The sequence below is a fragment of the Ambystoma mexicanum genome, chromosome 4q (genome assembly GCF_040938575.1).
Source record: "Ambystoma mexicanum isolate Mex_15411 chromosome 4q, UKY_AmexF1_1, whole genome shotgun sequence".
Lineage (NCBI taxonomy): Eukaryota > Metazoa > Chordata > Amphibia > Caudata > Ambystomatidae > Ambystoma > Ambystoma mexicanum.
Genome location: NC_090928.1, coordinates 89,353,818 through 89,375,558, shown reverse-complemented (window position 1 = coordinate 89,375,558; position 21,741 = coordinate 89,353,818). Strand labels below are relative to the sequence as shown.

The 21,741-nt window shown below is 44.9% G+C and overlaps 1 protein-coding gene across 1 annotated transcript in view; it reads right to left on the bottom strand.

Annotated features, from left to right (window-relative positions):
- Positions 1–1,180: 1,180 nt before the first annotated feature.
- VIP (vasoactive intestinal peptide) overlaps positions 1,181–21,741 on the bottom strand; it is a 72,148-nt gene continuing 51,587 nt past the window's right edge. Inside the window, exon 7 of the mRNA XM_069607523.1 lies at positions 1,181–2,707. Coding sequence (XP_069463624.1) covers positions 2,699–2,707 — 9 coding nt within the window. The 3' untranslated portion in view covers positions 1,181–2,698. The remainder of the gene's footprint in view (positions 2,708–21,741) is intronic.

Genomic DNA, 21,741 nt, shown 5'->3' with positions numbered 1-21,741 from the left:
CCAAACTTCATGTGGCATCATCGACATCACTGAAAACCTTACGGGTCCAAACCAAATGTGGGACCACTGAATAATTCACTGTATTGGAACCTTTCCTTATGAAATGAGTCTAACGTTAGTAAAGAAATCTGCATGTACACTTTGGGCCCGATTCATGGAATTATCTGCACGGAAAATGGGTACTTGCATGCCAAACTGTGAGCAAATCCGTGTTCTTGATTCATGGAATCAGATGCGCTGTACTTTTCCAGGACTTGCGTGGAGTTCACGCAGGCTCAGCACGTCTCTGCAAGCCGTTGAGCGCCTTGCGCGAGACATCAAGCAGAGCGTGGGCGAGGCCTGCGCAGAGGGCGGAGTAGGAGGCAGAACACAGAAAATGGGGAAGAACATGCAAAAAAGTGGGCATTACGATGGACAGCCCCCAGGTAGTCCATCACACGCCAACAATTGCGCAGCACGTGGCGTATCCATGGATTTGAGCATGCAACCTCTCGACAGGAAATTGGCCACACATGTCTTTCATACTATCCGCCATCCAAAGGGAGCGTACAGGCACTCGTGCATGGAATTGCTGCGCAATGGTAAGATCGGAAGTCGGGTTTAGGGGTTCGCATACACAGTTTAGTAGGGTGCAAGAACGGCTTACGAGGGTTTGCATGCAGATTTCCCAATTAATTACTGAGTTACGATTTTTCATATACATGTTGTCGGGGTGCCAGCAACAGTTACAGGTGACCCTGCGCAGGGTGCCCAAGATGGAGGCCTGCTTGTGGCAGAACCCACACACTGTTTGAAGGGTGCGTGTAATCGAGCCAGTGGGAGCACGCAAAGGTAGCTGTTCTGGCTCTGTTTGCTTTGCGTAGAGGCATGTCGGGGGCATTCCGGGCACGACTTGCAAATATGATTACTTTTCGCAGCGAATTCCATGAATACGTGAGGCACGCATATTTTATTCTACGCTTAGGCTTGTGCAGTGTCCTTCTCGGCGCGTGACCCTTGTGGGATTTCTGCACACTTTTCTATGAATCGGGCCCTGTGTCCTTAGACTGATAATGCATTATGAATGTTCGTACTCACATTGATAGAAACTTAGATATAGCACAAATGCATATGTCAGTCAGTGTTAATATATTGATTAAATACCGGCAGTGTTTTCAGCAAAGAAATCATAGCATCAGAATTTGCAGTGATAATAAAATGTCTTTATTGTCTGCATATTTCACAAGTTACATTCATTTTGAAAAAATATTATAATCTTCCAAGATCCACCTCGCATATATTTTTATATATATAAATATATAAATATATATGTAGGGAATTAGGTCATAAGCAAAGGTATACACAATTTAATGAATATGTCATTTTGATGACTTTAGAGGATTTTCACTAGGAACATCTGGGAACATGTGTTCCTGCACGAAGGAATGATTAGTCAGTCGATCATGGGTGCAGCATCCTTCATCCGCCATGCCGGGGAAAATGAATGCTGCATCGCAGCCATTTTTCTTGCTACTATATATTGCAGTAATAGTCAAAAGTTGGGATGAAAAATAAACTTCCGTTTGAGCAACTTGCATAATTCCCTTGCAATTTGTTGAAGCCATGTTAACAAAGTATACAATTTCAGAAGGGGGTTTAATAGAGTTGTAGACAGTCCTCAACCGTTGAGGCCATTCTCTTTCTTCCAATACTTTCTTTCTACCATCCACTGGCTTTTTACGAGACCTTTTTTTGTCTCACTTTTGCCTTCCACTTTATGTGCTTCTGTGGTGGTTCTTCAGTTGAAAGCATTTATATCTGCACAATACGTACTGCTCGCCGCGGTGGTCTGATATTAAATATTTATACAAATAAAATCCTTTCAATGAGTGAGTGGTAGCTGTTGAGCAAACGCGTTAACAAACTGTTTTTTTAAGTGGCTCACATGAATCTAAAGTGGATATTCAAGCTGTCAAATCATTGTGAATGCCTTTGGTTGTTGTTTTGTTTTGCATTAGCTTGACAGCATGAGGAGTTCACAGCAATGACTGTGGCCTAAAGATTAACATGTTTAGAACTAGCTTGGACTGTCTCTAACTTATAGGTCCATAAGGGCAGGTCTGTCACTCAGTGAACTAATGCATCCACTCCAGGGGCCTGTGTTTCACCTCATGGTCACAAGTTCGAATCCCGGCAGGTCCTCCGAGATCGATAAAATACGTGCAGTTGGGAAACAATGAACATCTGTATCTGTCAATAGCGCCAAGATACCCCTTTGAGGGAATGTGCGCTCTACAAATGCACATGTTATGTTTATGTTATATAACAGAGGCCTTAGTTAACATGTCTTGTGTCCACCATCTTTGACAATCATCGTCCTGATGTAAAGGAGTCATGTGCAGTTCAACACTGTCCGCTAGCGTGGAGTCATCTTTCAAATGCATTTATTGAAATAAAGGATTTACAGCATATGAAAACACAGGATCTTCATGAGTTGAAGGCTAGCATACATATGTACAGCTTAAGGTAGAGATCTCAAAAGTAATATTTACAGTGTAAACGTCAACGTTTATATTTATAGAGAAGAACTAAATTGAGCACAAGTTCCACTGCACAACATATTGGTTTTGGCCTTAATACTGAGTTTTCCTTTTGACATAGTGTGTAGAGCTGAAAAAATAGTAAACTCGGTTCCGCCACAGTTCCGGTCACAGCTCCTTCAGAGATTCTGGAAGACAAAAGCAATGGGGGAATTTAATTGGCATTTTAATTCAAGAGAATAAACAGGGGTCAAGTCCTAAAAAATAAAGTGGGAGGACACATCAACAAACGCAATGAGATGTGACTGTCGCCAGAAATGTGCATATCAAGGTAAAATATGCACCTTTCGTTAAATTGGCTTTGCATAACAACCCAAATTACACAGGATGAATGGCATTTACCTTCCATAAAATCAACACACAGTCAAAACCAAGATAGGATATTTTCTTCTAATAGTGTTTTTGAAAACGTTAAAAGGTGTGCATGTTTTAAACTCCAAGAATCAATACAAATGTATTCCCTGGAATTTGCAATATTGAAATGGGAAATTTCACCTTTAGTGGTTTGCTATTTTTCATCAGGTTATGTAGTGCAGTGGTGAAGAGTCCGGCCTGCAAACCGGACGTGGTTTGATCCAGAGGAATTCATAAATTCAAAGAAGGCATTCAATATTTCACATTTTAGCTGGGGGGGGCTGAGTCCACCCTCTGATAAAAGTGGGCAGACTCCGTCCACCCACGTGTACCCTCGACTTGATCCCTGATAAGGACTTCAAACCTCTTAGGGGTGGGCAATGATGTAGAGTCGGCAATGTCGCGGATATGCACACCTTAAAGGGGTCCGAACCGAATCTTTGCTGGTAACATCTTCCCTCACAATGGTGCCAGGAGACGTGTAATGAGATCACCCTGATGCTACTTAGCGTGAAAGCCAGATCATGTGGCTGTAGGCCCGGACGGGCATGCTTTGAGAGAACGGGCTACGACTGGAATGAGTATCATTCACTGGTGTGTAATGGGCCAGCCCCCATTTGAATGAAGGGATTCGTTTTATGTAGAAGAGCTGGAATGATATCCTCACAGCAGAGAGTCACAGAACATATACAGTGCCGGCCCTCAGTTCCCTCTCCTTCGCACAGGCCTTGAGCATTAGGCAAGGGCAGTTACCGCCCAATAAAAGTCTTAGAAAGTGGGATTGCTCCTTAATTAGCACCTAGATTCCATTAGGTTCAGCACCCAGAGGCCAAGTCGTTCAGAAAAGAACTGTCTGGTGTGTTGGTGCTGGACTGCCATTGTCGGTGGGACCATACTGATATGCAAATGGATATGTCTCCTCTGTGAAGGGTGCAGTGAGCCCAAACATGTCTGTATACCCTTGGGAGTGGCCTACATCCCACAGAGCAGGGTATCTGAACCACATGTAACATGTGTATAACTTTGGATTTTAAACAAATGCATATTTAATAGGTACGAATTTAAAAAGAAAGTGCATTTACATCTAAATATGTGAGTAAATGCGTGTTATCTGGCCAATGCATAAACGCACAAAATAAATGCTGATGTCGCGCCCTCATGTCTAAACATATTTTCCAATGACTAGTGCTGAGAAAATCAAAGCAGCTAGTGCACATTCCCTCCTTTACTTTACCACGTGTTTCTCGAGCATTTAGTTGTAATTTAGTTGTAAGTTAGTTGTACAGACACGTGTGGGAACTGAATTGGAAAACAGTTTGGAAAACCTACACAACTTGCAGTTTTGTGGGCATTCACCAACATTTTCACTGCCCACCAATGCATTGCCCCTCCCTCACATCCTCCCAAGAGTGCCCAGTAATGCAGATCTTGTAGTAAATGATGTGTGCCCATCCTATGGATTAAATAATAATAAACCAGATAAATTCAATCCTTCACATGTATGCACATCCCTGGATTTGGTCAAAGTGTTATCACAGAAAAGCCTTGGCAATCGGTTTCTAATATGTTGGCAAAGTACAGCTTTGTATTGTCTTCTTCGTCAAGGATGTTTTTTCGGTGTTTTCACCATAAACGTTCTACAGCTGCAATGACGGCAGAAAAGTGAACAAACGGGCAAAGCAATAACAGACATTGGCCCTCATTACAACACCGGCGGTAACCAATGGCGCTATTAGCAACATGGTTGCTGCTGGTATTGTAACGAGTCCGCCACTGGTAAATGGGGAAATACCGCCCCATTCCAATGTTGGTGGGGCGGTAATTCCCCATTTACCATTGGCCCTTCCCCATTACCATTTTTGCCCCATAGGGCTCAATGGGACTGGGGAAGGCAGTAATTACGTTACCGCAAATTGCGGTACCGTAATTACCTTGAAAGTCCCTTTGCAGGTCCCTACTTTAACGGCTGGTCCAGACTAGCCATTAAGGTCGGGAGCCACAAAGGGACCTCGTAATCAGGCGTTAAGGGTTTAACGGCGCCGACACCTTTTACGGCGCCGTTAAACACTTAACGCCACGGTCGTAATGACCCCCATTAAGATGAACAGTTGAAATAATAAAATATATTTTTTTAAAAAATACTAAAAAACTGAGGAGAAGAATGAAGACTTTTACATCTTTTGGATAGCATTAAGCCAAAACTACAGAGATATCCAACATTGTCTAAAACCAATTGTTTGAAGTACATGGTGGCAAGAGGTGATCAAAGGAGGTAAGGCGGAGGGCCCGGGAAGGAAGTAATTGCTTCATGCATTCTGGTTGCGTAGGCCCATAATGATCAGTCCTACTTTATATTTTTTTAATACTTTTTTTATTGTATTTGGTTAACTTAACCTTTCACAAACATACAAACGTTCAACATTTCCATATAATACCATAAAAGAATCAAAAGGAAAAAACAATTCATGAAATCAATAACCTAATCAAAATTTAAAATCTGTATAACAGTTAAAAAATACAATAAATCACTTTTTACCAGTCCATTCAAAATGATCAGTCCTACAGCTCATGACCATGTGCAAATTGAGTGCTGAATCAGGATTACAATCCGGGGCACTGTTGCACGACGACTAAAATGTCCACATGTGCATAGTGCTCTCTAAGGCAGCTGTGGGGATGGAGGCGGTGCTGCCCAACCGGGAACATCTGCTTTCGGTCTGTACCTGCCGACACAACGGGTAACACAACCTGATGGAGCAGAGTTCCGGTTGATCTCCACTCGTCTGTACTGTGCCATAGGTTCCATAGGTGTTCCTGCTCTGCTTCCCCAGCCCTACCTCCTAGGATACATGTTTTACCCTCCACCAGAAGCTAATATCGGCTAGAGTAAACAATGGATCACTTTCAGTACTGCAATCCGTCTACTGCTGAAGATATAGAAAACTCATTAGTGAATGCGAAGCGCAGTGGTCACAGGGAAAGGTGGTGGGCATTATTCATCCATTTACACGTGTGAGACAGTAATAATAGCCCAATACTGCAATTTGTGTAATGGCAGAAACCACCACGCAGCTGTGTATACAATATCTTGGTGCCGTATTCATATCGCTAGCTGCAAATTTCAGTGGGCCTCTGAATTGGGGGTCAATGCTTTGTCTCCTGCTGCCTGAGGAGAAAGCAATCACAGCTGCGCAGTATAGGAGTGCACTGCGTCCTACAATAGAAGGGAGGTACCCCCAGTGAAGATGACTAAAGTCTCTTTAAAGAAACAATGCAGTATGGAACCTTTCACTAAAGTGGTACTAATGACACCGGGTCAGACTTCCAGGAGTAGTGAAGCAAACACCCCATCAGCCCCTGCAGAATTCCAGATAATTGTATCCAGTATGACAGAGACATTCACATTGATAAACACTAAATTGTATGATATCACAACCAATATTACTGGCATAAAGGCTAAAATTGAGAAAATACAACATAGACCTACTGAAGTGGAATCCAGAGTTGATCTTGTAGAAGATGAAACAAATGGCATGAAGATAGAAATGGCAACTCTCAAAAAAGCTATATCGGTACCGCAAAAAAATGTGATGACATGGACGATTGTCTTACCGAAACTACTATGCATATTCCAAAATATCCCAATTTGGCCAGGACAATCCTTTATTAAGGAGCTAGACTTGATCAACTTGAAATTCATGTGGCACTCTTGTACCGTTCAGATGAAATGGTCTGATGTCAATAAGCCTTTTGAGAAAGGGGGCTTTGCAGCACCCAACCCGAACTTGACTACATTGTAGCACAAGCACAACATGCAGTCACTTGGTTTGACTGTGAGGATGGCTCTTCGTAAGCACAAATGGAACGTTTGATGGAGAATGAAGTGGCCTTCGCTCATGGCTACTAGCCCCTCCGCATGTTGATGGACCACTGGTAGACCTTGTTCGGATCACCATTTTAGCATGGAAAAATCTATATACCATAACGACAGTGACTAATCCCTGCTGCAGAGAGAACCCCTTTTTGGAGGTACCATTCTCTAAGCGCTAAGTTAGATATAGGCATTTGTAAACAATGGCCCCCACTCTCACTACCAGACACTGGGGTATATGTATATTAATGAGACATTTCTCACCATTCCTGACACAGTCCCAGACATAAGCTGTAGCCCACTTCAACGTCTACAATGCTATCGGAAGAGATCCTCCTTTCGATCTATGTGGATGGGGTTTCCAGATGAGCCACCGATAAATCCTTGTTTGTCATACATACTTACTGTAGGGAAAGACAGGCAAATTGTATAAATTGGCAATGGACCAAACGCCAGACCTGTCCAACCGCAATCGCATGAAATGGTCTAGAGATGTAGATACGGAAATGTCAGACGATATGTGGAGGTCTATGTGCTCTTTATCATGGGAAGTATCTCTAATCTCTGTGTTCCGATTAATCCAGATGAAAATACCTAACAGATGGCACTATATTCCTGCTAGGTTGAAGATGTTGGCTGTGGGAATACAGGTAGATGCCACAGATGTGGATCTGAATATGTGAATTATATACATATGTTATGTGAATATCCTATAGTGGGTGTGTTCTGGCAGGAGTTCTGCTGAACACTAGAAAAAGTACCGAACATCCCTATTTTCCCCTCCAATGTGTTTACTTGGTCAGTATGATGGGATTGCATATATCACACAGAAATTGCTTTATCTATGTATTGTATTGGCTAAACGTTGTATAGTACAAAATTGGGCACACTCATTGGCACCAACCGAAAAAGGATGAAAGAAATTATAGCACTCCAGGCCTTCATCTTTGCCGGCCTTGCGGCAATTCCAAGATGGCCACTGCCATCATTCGAGTACTTAGAGGCTCCCCAAGGACTCACCCCTCTGCTGCCTGCAAGTGATTGGTTGGTGCCCGCACAAAACCGACCTATTGTGGACCAGCAGGCTTTAGCTGGCAAACATTCTAAGGCCCTGTCTGCTCCCCTGTCCAATGCCTGGCCGGGTCTGGGGACCGTTTATACCCCGTCGCTCTTAGGGAGGCTGAGGTGACCTCTACACTATCTGGACACTCTGGTTTATGGTGCTTCTACATTATTCCAAGGTCAGTTCCCACCACAAACTCCTTCGATCCACTTCCCCCGTACCTGGACATACCCTTACTTAAATGTGCTCAAACGCTGCCTGTGTTTTTTCCAATACTGCCTGAAATTCGAATCTAGATGTGTTCACTCGCTGCCCATGCTTTTTTCCAATACTGCCACCGGTATGTTTACTTGCACCAACCTTGTCCCACGTATGCATGCCTGATGTAGCTCCCCGTAACACGAGGAGAGGCTTTACCAGTATGTATAATAAATAAATAGATAAATATGGTTTAAAAAAATGGAAGAATCCTGGCGATCCCAGTCACCAATATCGCTGTGTCCCAAAGATTTTTGGTCAGAGTTTAGAAATGTCTGGTTGAACACCAGGAAGATGGAGACCGGGACTCAAATGGGGTCGACCATTGAACAATATAGAACACTTGCCGCAATATGATGTCATGGAAAAATATATGTAATACCTGAAAAATGCTTTAAAAAAAACAAGCATAACCAATCCATTCATTCGTTGAACACATACATGTCTGATCCATGGGACATAAAGGGCAGAGTCACGCTGCCATTTATCATAAAGTACGGACTGGGTAAGGCTAGCTTTAGTGTTAGCTCTGGTTTTTAAGAAAAAAGTATTGCCACTTTGCCGGGGATTGCTCTTAAAATATACGCTGCTAGAAACAAAGCGTGTTGCCTTTACTAGGTAAAGGTGTTCTCCTGCTGATATCCCGATCTTGAACGGATTAAATGGTGCCCATGCGCGAAGGACAGCTCTCCACCAAGTAGTGAAGAGTGAAGTCAACTAATGTATGTCTGTAATGGTAGACCAATGGTTCAGAAACATCTAGATGTGTACAAGACGCCAAGGCAGTCACCATCATGGCCTGCTATTTGGATTCTGTTGACTGGAAGGGTGGAGGACTTGACTCAGCTCACTAAATCACAATAGGCAAGGTCCTAGAGGTGGAGGAGAGTTACTGGTGCCCAAGGCTGAGTATCTATGGTATTGCCAAAAGAGATCTAGTTTGTGTTCATCCGATATAGAACTGGTGGGTGAAAAAAGCACAGGGAAACATCATTGCATCAAATCTAACATCATGAGCCCAAGCCAAGGTTGGGAAGAACATTAAATAAGTGCATTCATTCAAAAGGAATTGTGGGTGGCATGTAAACATGAAGGAGCGCATAACGTGGAATGTTTCAGAGGCCTACTGATGGTGAGATCCTTGGTGAGGTGGCACTACAACCTCAAACCTGCTAAGGAGTATATCAGACACAGTGTTATGGGCTCAGCAGTGGGTCCCGGCATTCTATCTCTGGCGAAAGGAAAGTGGTTTGTGAGTGCCGTGGGTTGGAAGGCCTGGCCTGGCGGGGGAGAAAGCAGAATGGGTGCCCCACGACTTCTCCCTCTTTATCTTTCCGAAAGACCAAGTCCTCCACTCTCCTGGCTGCTACTCCCTTTAGTGCATCTTCAGAGGTGGACTGACCTATAGGGAACTCTGGAGATTTGCAAGTAGGCCTCTGCACCCTGGGCCTCTTTTGTGTAGATATGTTCGCATAGGGAAAGGGTTGGGCTTGCTCAGAGTGTGTAATATGGAGCCTCTTTGCAGATTATTTCCAGGGCTTTTTTTTGGTGCCCAGTCCACCCCTGGCTATCTTTGTCCTTAGAGCTCAGATCTGGGCAACACTCCCCTTTTCTGCTCAAGAGGAAATGTAGAGACATTTTGCCAGGCTGGCTGTGCCTGTCCATTGGAAGATCAGGAGCACATGTCCCTCCTCGCCTCTCCTTTCTTCCTTCTCTGCTATCCCTGCACTGCTGGTGGCAGCTCTCTGTGAATCCTGTATGCCCAGGCCAGCTCCAGTCGGCTCAGTGGTATCAATGGCATGGTGTGGGCGTTATTGCTCTGGGGAACAGCACAGAATTAACCTCCATGTGTCTAATGTAATGTATTTGTACTTGCTTATACTGCTTATATACCTCCGAACCCTCGGATAGCATACCACACATCATTAAGTACATAACACACTATACACAATGCACAGGCCTTCCGATAAAGTGGAACACATAACTAATTTTCCCCGCTAACAGAGAGGGCTGCTGAAAAACCAACGCAAGGCCAATTGAAATGGTGCCCAAACACAGCTAAGTACCTAGGGGTACAAGTTGCCACACCGACAGAGGCTTGATATGAATATAATTTGTAGCCAATCCTCAAACAATTACAGAGCAGAGCTAGTAAGGGCTTCCAACTCCCACTGTCCCTTATGGGAAGAACAGCAGCATTCAGAATGGTGATCTTCCCAAAGCCCCCATACATATTCCGAGCCATTCCAGTATATCTACCAAAGTCCTTTTCTAGTAGCTCAATAGATCATTCAGTAAGCTCAGATGGCGAGGTCGTCATCCCAGAGTGAGGTTGAGACACTTGACACCTGGCGCTTGATAAAAGGGGAGTGGCAGTTCCTAATATCTACGCATATTTTTTAGCTGCACAGTCTCACGCAGCAAAATACTGGTTTCAGTGGGGGAATACCCCATCATATGTGGACTGTACAATCAATGAAGGGGGCAGTTCCCTTTGAAGCAACCCTGACACGAGGCCGAGAGTCATCCGAAGAAATTGAACACTGTGGCAATCACACGCTAGGCATGGCGAAAATGTGCCGACATTCTTAAGCTGCCACAGCAGTCAATCATTGGGTTTTAAATGTTGGCACACATCGGGCATTGTGCCCAGGTGGGATCCATATATGCCCGTGACATGGTGGAGACTGGGAATCCGCACCTGGGGAGCTCTGATAGCAAGCAAGAACTGGCTGTTTGCAAATCTAGCCATTTTAAGCTATGCACTTTACGTAAAGTGCTCCCCTACGTCCCAGTCAAATATCATGTCCCGGTGGTGGCCGCACTGGTGCTCAGCATGACCGATTACTGTAATTCACTCTATTTTGGTCAGCCTTGGTATCTTACCAATCGGCTTCAGTTACTCCCAAAATGCTCCCACCAGATCTGTGGTGCATCCCCCTTTTCGAGCCCATATGTCTCCAGTTCTCAGGCAGCTTAATTGGCTTCCTCAAGTCTATGTGTATTGTCCACCGGGCTTTCGATAAGCTAGGAGCAGAATACATCCAGGATAAGTTTCCTTGGTATGTTCCGGCTCGACCCTGCGCTCCCAGTCTGCCTTTCTGCTATCTGTCCCCCATATCAGATTGGCAGGTACTGGCGGCCGGGCCTTTTTGGTGCTGGCTGCGAAAGCCTGAAATGACCTTCCTTTAGCCCTGCGAGCCACAGACGCCACTTGGTCATTCATCGCACTTTGAAGACACTTCTGTTATAAGCCTCGGTATAATCAACATAATCATGTTGATTATGTTCGTCTTATGTATAACATGTACTACATCTTTGCGCTCAAATGTTGTAATTTATGCATATTGTAACTAAGTTTGCTGCAAGTAACAGCGCCACAATGCCCCTGGGCTGCCTGTGCGCTATATAAATGTAAAAAATAAAATACATAAAATATGCTACTGCTTCTTTGCTTTTAGCGCCATGATGCCTTCGGGCACACGTGCGCTGTACAAATACCCATAACATAATATAACACACACACACTATCATGCCACAGGACGAGAGCAGCCGTGAAAAACACTTGCCCAGTTTTCCAAAGCCCCAAGAAGAGTGCACTGTAGGAGAGGAGGTGGCGAGGGGCAGTGCAGGCACGGGCATGGGGTGTAGAGTCTACTCAAGCATGCAGGGGCACCGCCATGCTAATATTCAGTCATCACTCACCAAAAGGGAGTGAGAAGTATCTCAAGTGATAGATGAATCACAGTGGCAAGAAATATGTCATTTAATTAGAAATATATCAATGAACTCCAGACTGGCACCAGTACACGATACGTGTATTCACATTGTATACGGTGTTCCGGTTAAAAGGAAGATATAGGATCCTGCAATGTCGGAGGATTGCCCGAAAGGTGGCAGCGCGACAGCAAACTCTGTGGACATGGTGTAGACATGTGCTAAAACCGCAGGATTATGGGCAAAGGTGGTTCCTGAACTGGGAGAAATTTGGAGTAAAACCATGGGATCATCCATGGCGGGATAACTGCTGGGTCTAGATGCTGAAGAAAAAGCATGCATGATGCCCGCCTTGCAATCCGTTTGCAGAAAGGGCAGTACTGCTCGCTGGAAGGCGAATAGGGAGCAGCCTCGGACTGTCCTATAAGGCAATAGGGCCATGACCGAACCAAAAACACAAAATGCTGGTGTGGCAAGCTTTTTTGGTCAAAGTGGGCCACTTCTTTGGCCAATTTTGGCCAGATTGATTAGTTAATTCCGTCTGCGGCTGGTTGTTTTGACCAGTTTTGCTGAATAAATATGTGTTCAAATGCACAATTTACATCACACTTTATCAGAATATTCCCCCTTGGATACCATTCAAGCAGTGTCACAAAAGGAATGAATTTCCATTTGCAACTGTGGGCCACTTTTTCACTGGTGCCCGAGAACATTTTATGGCCCAGTCCGACCCTGATAGGGAAGCACTGGATGCAAAGTAGAACCCCACGACTGATTGGCTGTCTGAATGGTATGATGCCTGTGTAGGTAATAGAAAGATATTACTGCAGTCTTCTCTCCAGCAGAGCACAACCAAGAGATCATTGGGAATCATTCCCATCCTATAGCGCATAAACAGATGGAAGAATCAGATTTCTATTCTATGTCTATGTATTTGTAGAGCGCCAAAGCCCTCAGGCATCCAGACGCTACACAGAAAGACAGAGACAGGCAGACAGGCAGACCAGGAACAGAGACTCAAAGGATCAGAAATCGTTCCTAAACAAATAATCTGGTCTTCAGATGTTTCCTGAAGATAAAGTAGTTACTCTCCTTCCTCAGGAACTATGGAAGCTCATTCCAGGCCTGTACCACCCGAATGGGGAAGCATCGACCATTTCCCAGTGCTCTCCTAAACCTATTAATCCTAAGAGTACTTGCCTCCTCAGAACGCAGACTCGTACTGGGTTTATAAATCTCCAGTTTTTTCCTTTAGGTAACATGGGGCAACCCCCAAAAAGCATTTATGTCCCAAATTCAGAATTTTTAACTGAACTCTAGCCACCACAGGCAGCCAATGAAGTTCTCTGTGAGCCATGATAACTGAGGGCCTTATTAAGAGCATGGCTGCCTCCAAACTCAGGTCCGGGTCCGTGGTGCCTGAATGGGGAAATACAGGACCATTCCGACTTTGGAGGGCCCAGTATTTCCCCATTCAGGGAACCCGGACCCGGACCATCCCCATTCCTATTTGAGCCCCCATAGGGCTCAATGGAATGGGGAGCATGCTAAGAACGGGCCCGTTAATGAAGGGCCCGTTGTTAGCATGCTTCTTCCCTCGCGGGACCCGCAAAGGACGTCTGGTAAAACCAGATATCCCCGGCGGATCCCACGAGGGGACTTCGTAATAGGGCGGTACGGGGTTAACGGCTCCGGCACCTTTACTAGCGCCGTTAACCCTTTACCACCCTCATCGTAATGAGGCCCTGAGTCTCTACGGGCGATGTTAAAAATTATCCGCACTGCTTCATTTTGAAGTTTCTGCAATTTATAAAGGCATTCCTTGTTAGCTTCCCCTAACAAGGAGTTGGGGGAGATGTGTCCATTGGTGGAAATATCTCGATGGCAAAGAGGTGAAAAACATGCAGTGGGTGGGTATTTGCACAGGAGTACTGAGCTATCTACCCAATCACTACAAACTGATACCATGTGCCAATACCATGCACATCGATGTTGCGTGAAACGTTAAATAGAAGTGATGCGACTTGGAAGGGTTAATGTTAATGCAACTGTGGGGGAACTGAAATCCTTGAACACCAATTTATAAGCATACTCTGATATTCGGTTCCATGTGTTAATATCCTCGCAAACATATCGCCATATTTTTGCGGCCATATTAAGCAATGGAACCTGCGGTGCACACCCCTGCAACTCCCATCATATTTTTAATGAAGGGAGGACACCCCTGCAACACCCGGTCCCAATAACCCCATAAATTATATTCACTAATAATATTGCCCATGACCTTACCCCACGGATTACCTGATATTTAACCACTGGTATGTATTGTTACAGTGTAAACACAATGATATCAATGTTCATATGCAACAGTGATTTTATTTATAATTGGATTTTTATAATATGCTTAATACAACTAGGTTTTTAAGCGTGGTCTGGGATTTGAACCTATGCTGCTCTGCATTGTCTTGCCTCAAAGACGAGGGTGTTGCCACTGAGCTATACTACCCGTTGTTGCTACTGGTAGTCGGAACATACATTTAAGGATTCTTTGTGCAAGTTGACGAAGAGATGTGTAAGAAAGGGAAGGTCGGGTGAGAACAAGTCAAGGGGCATTAGCAAAAGATAACAGCACCCGAAGCAAAATTTTGACCAACAGAGATCACTCAACTGCATGTGAATGTCCAAAAGAGAGTGCAAACGAGGATGGTGCATGTAAGAATGCCCCTGGGCAGTAGGATGGACAGAGCAGATCACAACACTACCTGCTGTGCCTGCCAGTGGCTTTCTGATGCCCTACTCTCCAGTAATGCTCCAGGATTAACCAAGCCCCCTTGGGGTACCCCTAGTGCTCATTTTTTGCATAACCTGCCCAAACCCAAAACTTAACGGGCCAGTAGTTCTGAGTTATGCAATAAACACAAATGACCAATTTCAAACAGATTTGTATTTGTATTTGTTTATTTATAAAGCGCCTTACGCCAAAGCGCTGTACATGGAACAACAATACATAAAACATGAACGAAATAACAGTGAAGCAATTACAATATGAATCGATCAAGCAATAAAACAGTGAGAAGAGCAATTAACTGAGAGGGATAGGGAGGAAGGGGAGAGGGACAGGGAAGGGGGGAGTGGAAGAAGAGGGAAGGAGGAGGAAGGGGGAGGGTGGAGGAGGGAAAGTCGTAGAAGGGAGGGGAGAAAGTTGGGGAAAAGAGTGAAGAGGGGGATTAGTAGAAGGGGGAAGGGTTTCAAGGCAGAGAATGGAGAAGGAGAGATTTAAGGGAAGTGTGGAATGAAGTGAAGGTGGGAGAACAACGGATATCAAAATATAAAATATAAAATAAAAGATAAAATAGAAGATAAAAGGTGCCTTCACAGATGTGTGCAAAGGACATGCAAATGGGCAACACGCTTGCCTTCCGCAGTTGCCCGGATTCAAACAAGCTAATCTGCATGGGGAAATGGCTGTCCCTCTGGGGGGCATTCCGGCAGTAGAACGCAGGCCGGCGGCGTGGCGCAGCGTGACGGCTCGTGCAGATGAAAGCGCTTCCCTGAGCCACAGAGGGATGGGCTATCATCTGCGTCAGTTCCTGCGCTTTCCCTGCACTCATTTCCGTGCGTCTGTTTCCCTCTGTCAGAAGCAAGGCAGGCCAATGTGGCCAGGGGTTTGCTCAGACTCCCTTTCAATGCCTGAGCAAGAAAGATGTTCCGAAACGCGTTGGATCCCTTCTTAAACCGTATTGATTTAGAATGATAAGCAATATTGTACGAGTTTTCTCTAGAGAAGTATTGTAATGTGTATTCACATTGAATGCACTACACTTGCGCATGTATCTGGTCCTAGTACACATTGAAAAGTTTGGCTTCTTCAGCCCTAGATACTGTGCATGGCACGCGGCTTCCCTTACTTTGGGAACTTTATTCTTGCGTGTATTTGTACAGCCCATGTGCCAGGACTGTGTTTTCTCCCCTGCACATGTATCTCTAATTATCTCTGATATGATAGTTATCCAATAGTTTCTATATATACGTGTCTATAAAGCTGTGCGTTGTGCAATAGATCCAGCATTTGAAGGCCCCCAGTAGAAACTGTCCTGCTTGCATGAGTGTTTCTGGCCACATTCTCTACTCTCAGCTCCTAAACAGAGGAGGAAATGTTAACGTGCAATTTGCATTGATGGACCCTTTAAAGTGGCAAGGACGAGTGTGCTCGTCCTTTTTGCATAGACTTGAATAATAGCCTGGCACTTAAGGGGTTAAGGCAAATCGTTGCAATGCGCACATCCAACCACACGGCGCATGGACTCGTTGAGGCAATGCCGATCTCGGTGGTCAGGAATGTGCCCGGCACTGCAGTACGTCTGGAGCAATTAGCTGCGGGTCTCTTGCTCCCCAGCCAGTTCCTCCCACAATCACATGTCCCTTATGTGAAAAGGGGACGGCGGGAAATCTGACGCAGGCGCAGAATGATGTAAAAGGGGGAGTGAATGTTATGTGGTCAGCATTTTCAGAGTGCATCACTGCCATGTGCATGGCCTCCAGTCAAACTTGCAAATCTGAAAGAGAGTGGGTTGCTTTGGTTAGTTCAGAGGAAAGGGGGACAAAGCAAGATTGTGTTGCTTTGTGTTGATGATGCAGATCAGTAGAACCCTGCGCTCTACGTGTGAGACAGCATTCTAGGTGTGATGTGTGAAGCGCATTGAGGGCTTTGCTTCCAGATTGGTAATCTCATGCTGGCAATGTGGTCATGAGTTGGCCAGGTGTTGAGTGTGTCGGTTGGTGTTATAGCTGTAGGGCTGTGTTGCTTGGTGTCCGGAGAGAGCATCTTTTAAAAGCCACGCGGCTAATTTACATTTGCGTGTGGTGATTAAGGTGCAGAAATTGAGAGTTAGTCAATAGGTTAGTTGGAAATGGCACTCAGGGGTTAAGGCGAAGAAAGTGGAGCAACAGAAATACAAAACAGACTTTACCATTTTATGATGAAAGGGTTTCGTTCTGACCTAGAAATACTGTCTCCGGAGACATCAAAATGGAAAGATCATGACTTGTATTGAGAAGTGGAAGTCGGAATGACAGAACCCATTACTGCACCTCTTAGGTTCTGGGCACCCGGTCTCAAGTCAAAGTCTCTTTGCACTCCAAAAAGTCCCTTTGTACCATCCTAAAAGTTCCACGAATTAGGCCCAAAATCTCTTTCTAATCACAATTTAGATTTTGGGAGAATTTTCAGATTACATTTCATACATAACAAACAGTACCTCCGTAGGTCTTACTGAGATGTATACACGCATCCGTTGTGCCACATCCAACGAGAGGGTATTTATGCAAATATATTGAAATCAAATCGCTTTTTTCAACAATTCAGTGAGTACCAACTTAACATGTGATGTTTGTAACAGGCTACCAATGACACTGTCAGCCATGTTTAAGCAACAAGGATGACATGTCCATGCTCAGATCAGATCTGGCGCGTGGCCTTGGCCATGCCACAAAAGCAGGGCAACAGGTAATGGAGAGATGGTCATTGTTCAATGAGCACATCAGTGTTCCACCTAAAGGAAGGGGCATGCCAAGACACCCCGAAAGTCAAATAATGGGTTGGAAAAACATACAGAATGCAATTGGACTTCAAACAGGACCACATCATTAATTGGACATTTGGCTGCGCTATTTGTATGGTCCTGCGACCTACTTTTGCACAATTTAGATTAAATCGATGGCAGGGCATAAACATTGAACTGAATATCCCAGCGATGAGTCAAACTACAAGTAGGATGAAAAAAGGAATTATGTGAAAAATAACTGATCAACTGGATTGTGACCATTAATGTTTTTTAAGCCATAAACATTTTTTAGAAACATTCCTGAGAACAGGTTGACCTTGTAATTGTAGTTGGTCATTTATAACCCGCTTAATACCCAGAGGTTTTGAAGCGCAGACCCAGGGATTGAACCATGTGTTACTCCAGGTTGTTTTGCTTTCAAGGTGAGCACGTTGCCCCTGAGCTATCCTCCCATCAGACCTGAGCTTGTCTCTTTGGGCCACATTCTGGTGCATCTGCAGAATGAGGATGAAAATCCCAACCTCTGCCGCATTTGTGTGTTTGTGCTGTTTCACCTTGATTCTGGGGATTTGCTACACGCTCTGGGGAAAGGAATTGTGGATTCCAGGTTGTAAGGCCATAAACAATATGTATGGTGGATCACGAGGGATCTCTGTTGTGTTGGCCACAGTCATTGCTTGTTCATTTGTATGGATTGCACTAGATCTTTTCTGGTGCCGGAAAAGAGGTCACAATCTGCGAAAAGCCAAAGGTTCTGTGGGAATCAGAATGCGGGTTCCGGAGGCCCGGCTTGGGGAGTCCCTTCATGGTGCGGGTTTTACTGCCTTTGCTGGTTTCCAGCATAGTGCAGAGAAACCTCACAGCCCCCATCAGATTGGGTTAGACTTCTTACAGGAAGCCTTTTTATGTAGTTTTCCATTATCTCTGCCCAACGGAAGAAGTGTACGGAACAAAGTAGTGGAACTGTGGTCTCGGCAGGGGAGAGGGTTGGCGGAAGCATAATGCAACATGTGACAAGGTGATGCAGCCAGGACATTGCAATAGTCTAAGTTACTAGTAACTAAGGCTCCTTGTACAACTTTATGCTTGCACAAAGACATGAGGGCACAAATCCTGTATATAGAATGGTGAATATGGTTGTAAAAAGTAGAGGAATGGTAAACAGATCAAAATACACGTACTGGAACAACGCCCCCGACCGTTCCCGCTCACTTCGATCACTGCCTTTGCCCCATTAGAAAGAGGGGTTTTGTATTTTATTCTGAAAGTAACATAGTGATTTTTATGGTAAAGTATTATGGGCGAATTATGCAACGTTCAGATAACTGATGACAAAAGCACCAAATACTGTGCAGTAGATCAGCTCATGAAATATTAACACCTGATGCGAGGGTGCCAGACAGTCAGCATCCTGGAATGCCATGCTGGAATCGCTGCAATAAACTGGAATATGGTGGCATTCCACAGCAGCTAATGGCTGCCCCTCTGTACCCTCGGCTTTCTTGTTTGCACCCGCTGCCCGCCTGTTCCTCCACCCCACGTATTATTTCCACTCGTTTGCTGTCCCAGCCCGCCATGTCCTCACCATCAGCCTCCTGCCGCCAGCATGAAAAGAGAGAAGGGACTCCCTTCCGATCACATCTCACTTCTCCATGAGAGCCATCTTTGTACTGCTAGTCTTCCCTTGGATGTATGCATCAAAGGGGACTTTTTTTTACTGAAAAAACGGTTTTAACAACCGAAGAACCGCAGCCGAGAGCCAATAGCATAAAGAGGCCATTACAGCCAAAGCCCGCCCAGGTAACACCTCTTACCTTAGCCAATGATTCAGAAAATTATTTTCTGTCACTGCCAAAGATGATCATAAGAATGAGTTTGCATCTGGTGCATCTCAAGGAAGGGACATGTTTATTCTTGGAACTTACTTAAAAATAGATATATGTGGCTCACTGACATGCAGTAAGCCAGTCGGGTAGATGGCACAACAAGTAGAGCGCTCGCTTTGACATCAGTGCCAAGCCTGCTGACGTCAGGTTCAAATCCCGGCAGGGCCAAACTCAGCCTTTCATCCTTCCGAGGTCAATAAATGAGCACCACACACTGTGGGTAATAATAAGCAGCCGTCAGATACCTGAGGGTTCATAGCGCTATATAAATGCACGTTCATCGTTATCATGCAACTGCTTTTTTCATTATGTAACTGTAGCAAACGGCCTATGCAAATCATTACAACCCAGGCGTTAAGGGGTTGGCGGCGCCGTTAAACCCTTAACGCCTGATTACGAGGTGCCTTTGCGGGTTGAAGACTTTAACGCCTGCTTTTTGCAGGCGTTAAAAACCAACCCGCAAAGGGACCTTGGTGCTAAGTACGGTGCCACAATATGCGGCACCGTACTTAGCGCTTTCCCCATTCCCATTGAGCCCTATGGGGCAAAAATGGGAATGGGGAAGGGCCATGGCGGCATGGGGAATTACCGCCCCGCCAACCTCGGAATGTGGTGGTAATTCCCCATTCCGCCATGGCGGAGTCGGTAAGTTACCGGCATGGACCATGGTGCTATTAGCACCATGGTCCAATGCCAGGGTCGTAATGAGGGCCATGCTCTACAGCATGTGCATGGACTGTGTCTTATCAAGAAGTGATACCTCTGCCTGCTAAGGACGCATTTGTTGTTGGCGCCACAAGAAGTCCTGCCTTTTCTTAGCTGTGTCACCTCACAATGCTGCCCCATAAGGCTCGCTCATACCTTTCCCAGACACCAATTTTGTTTTGTTTTTACAAGGGGATAAGGGGACATCCCCACAACCCGTCCCCATACATAATGTCACCATATATAATGTCGCCAATGGCTTTGACCGGCGACATTATGTATGGGGCATTATTACCTGATAACAATTATATGTAAGGCAATTGAATCTACAGTATGGGCCTCATTACGACCCTGGCGGATGGACCATGGTGCTAATAGCACCATGGTCCATGCCGGTAACTTTCCGACTCCGCCATGGCGGAATGGGGAATTACCACCCCATTCCGAGGTTGGCGGAGTGGTGATTCCCCCTTCCGCCATGGCCCTTCCCCATTCCCATTTTTGCCCCATAGGGCATAATGGGAATGGGGAAGGCGCTAAGTACGGTGCCGCAAATTGCGGCACCGTACTTAGCACCAAGGTCCCTTTGCGGCATGGTTTTTAACGCCTGCAAAAAGCAGGCGTTAAAATCACCATCCTGCAAAGGGACCTTGTAATCAGGCGTTAAGGGTCGGCGCCGTTTACGGCGCTGTAAAACCCTTAACGCCTGACTCATAATGAGGCCTTATATGTCTGACTCTAACGGTGCCCTCATTTTTGGTGAGCTCGGAAAAAGTTCAAATGTTCCAGGGACTTCAATCGAGCTAAAATCCAAGAAGTGTGAGTGTCATTAAAATTGCATTGGCTCATGCTTTGTGCTGTAGCTCATTCACAATCCTGCCTGCCTGGTCTGGTCTTAAAGATTGTGTTCTTAACAGTACTTTTAAACTGTGTGTAAGTTATGTATCTGTTCACTTGTGTGATTGTGCATACTATGCACACACAAACGAAAGAACCAAATAAGTATGATGTCATGAATGGCTTCAATTGATAGTTGACACATGTTGGCCATTCTCAATCATACTTCTTCAATTGCTTTCCAAATTATACGTTTTTGAGCTAATTTGCATACCCACAGTGCATTTCTCAGTGGCTCTTGGGGGTGAACACCCAGGGATGACAAATAGGTGGCAATGTGGCAAGTGTGGACTCTTTGCTGAAATGACCTATTCTACTTTCACATTTCTGAAAGACGAGGGTTTTCATGCTTTATAAACCCACCATATCATTGATAGCGTTTGTTAAAAAATACGCCGATGCTCCATTCTCAAGGACGTCAGACTGTTATGTGATGTTAATCTCTAATGAGCGTGAAATGTGTATGGTGTTATCTGCATTCTTGAAAGCTGTCTGCCTTGGGTTCAAGAACAGATATGCATAAAATAGCACTGGCTTATAAAACAAAGACATTTTTAAGGGACAAAGAGCATTCTTTTCAGCAAATTTGCATATCTGCCAGTACCTTGCTGGTGGGTGAAAACTGGGCATGATCTTCCAGGAATGATTACTGGGTGGTGCTAGAGTGAATGTGGCTTGTTAGCTGAAAAGGCCATTCTAATCTCAGAAACGTATCCAACAAATTCCAAAAATGCCATTTTCAATCAGTCTGCATTAGTCATTCTATCTGAAATAAGGAATATATGCAAAGTAAAAGACACTATTATACTCTTAACAAATTCTGACAATTTATTTCCAGTTGAAAATC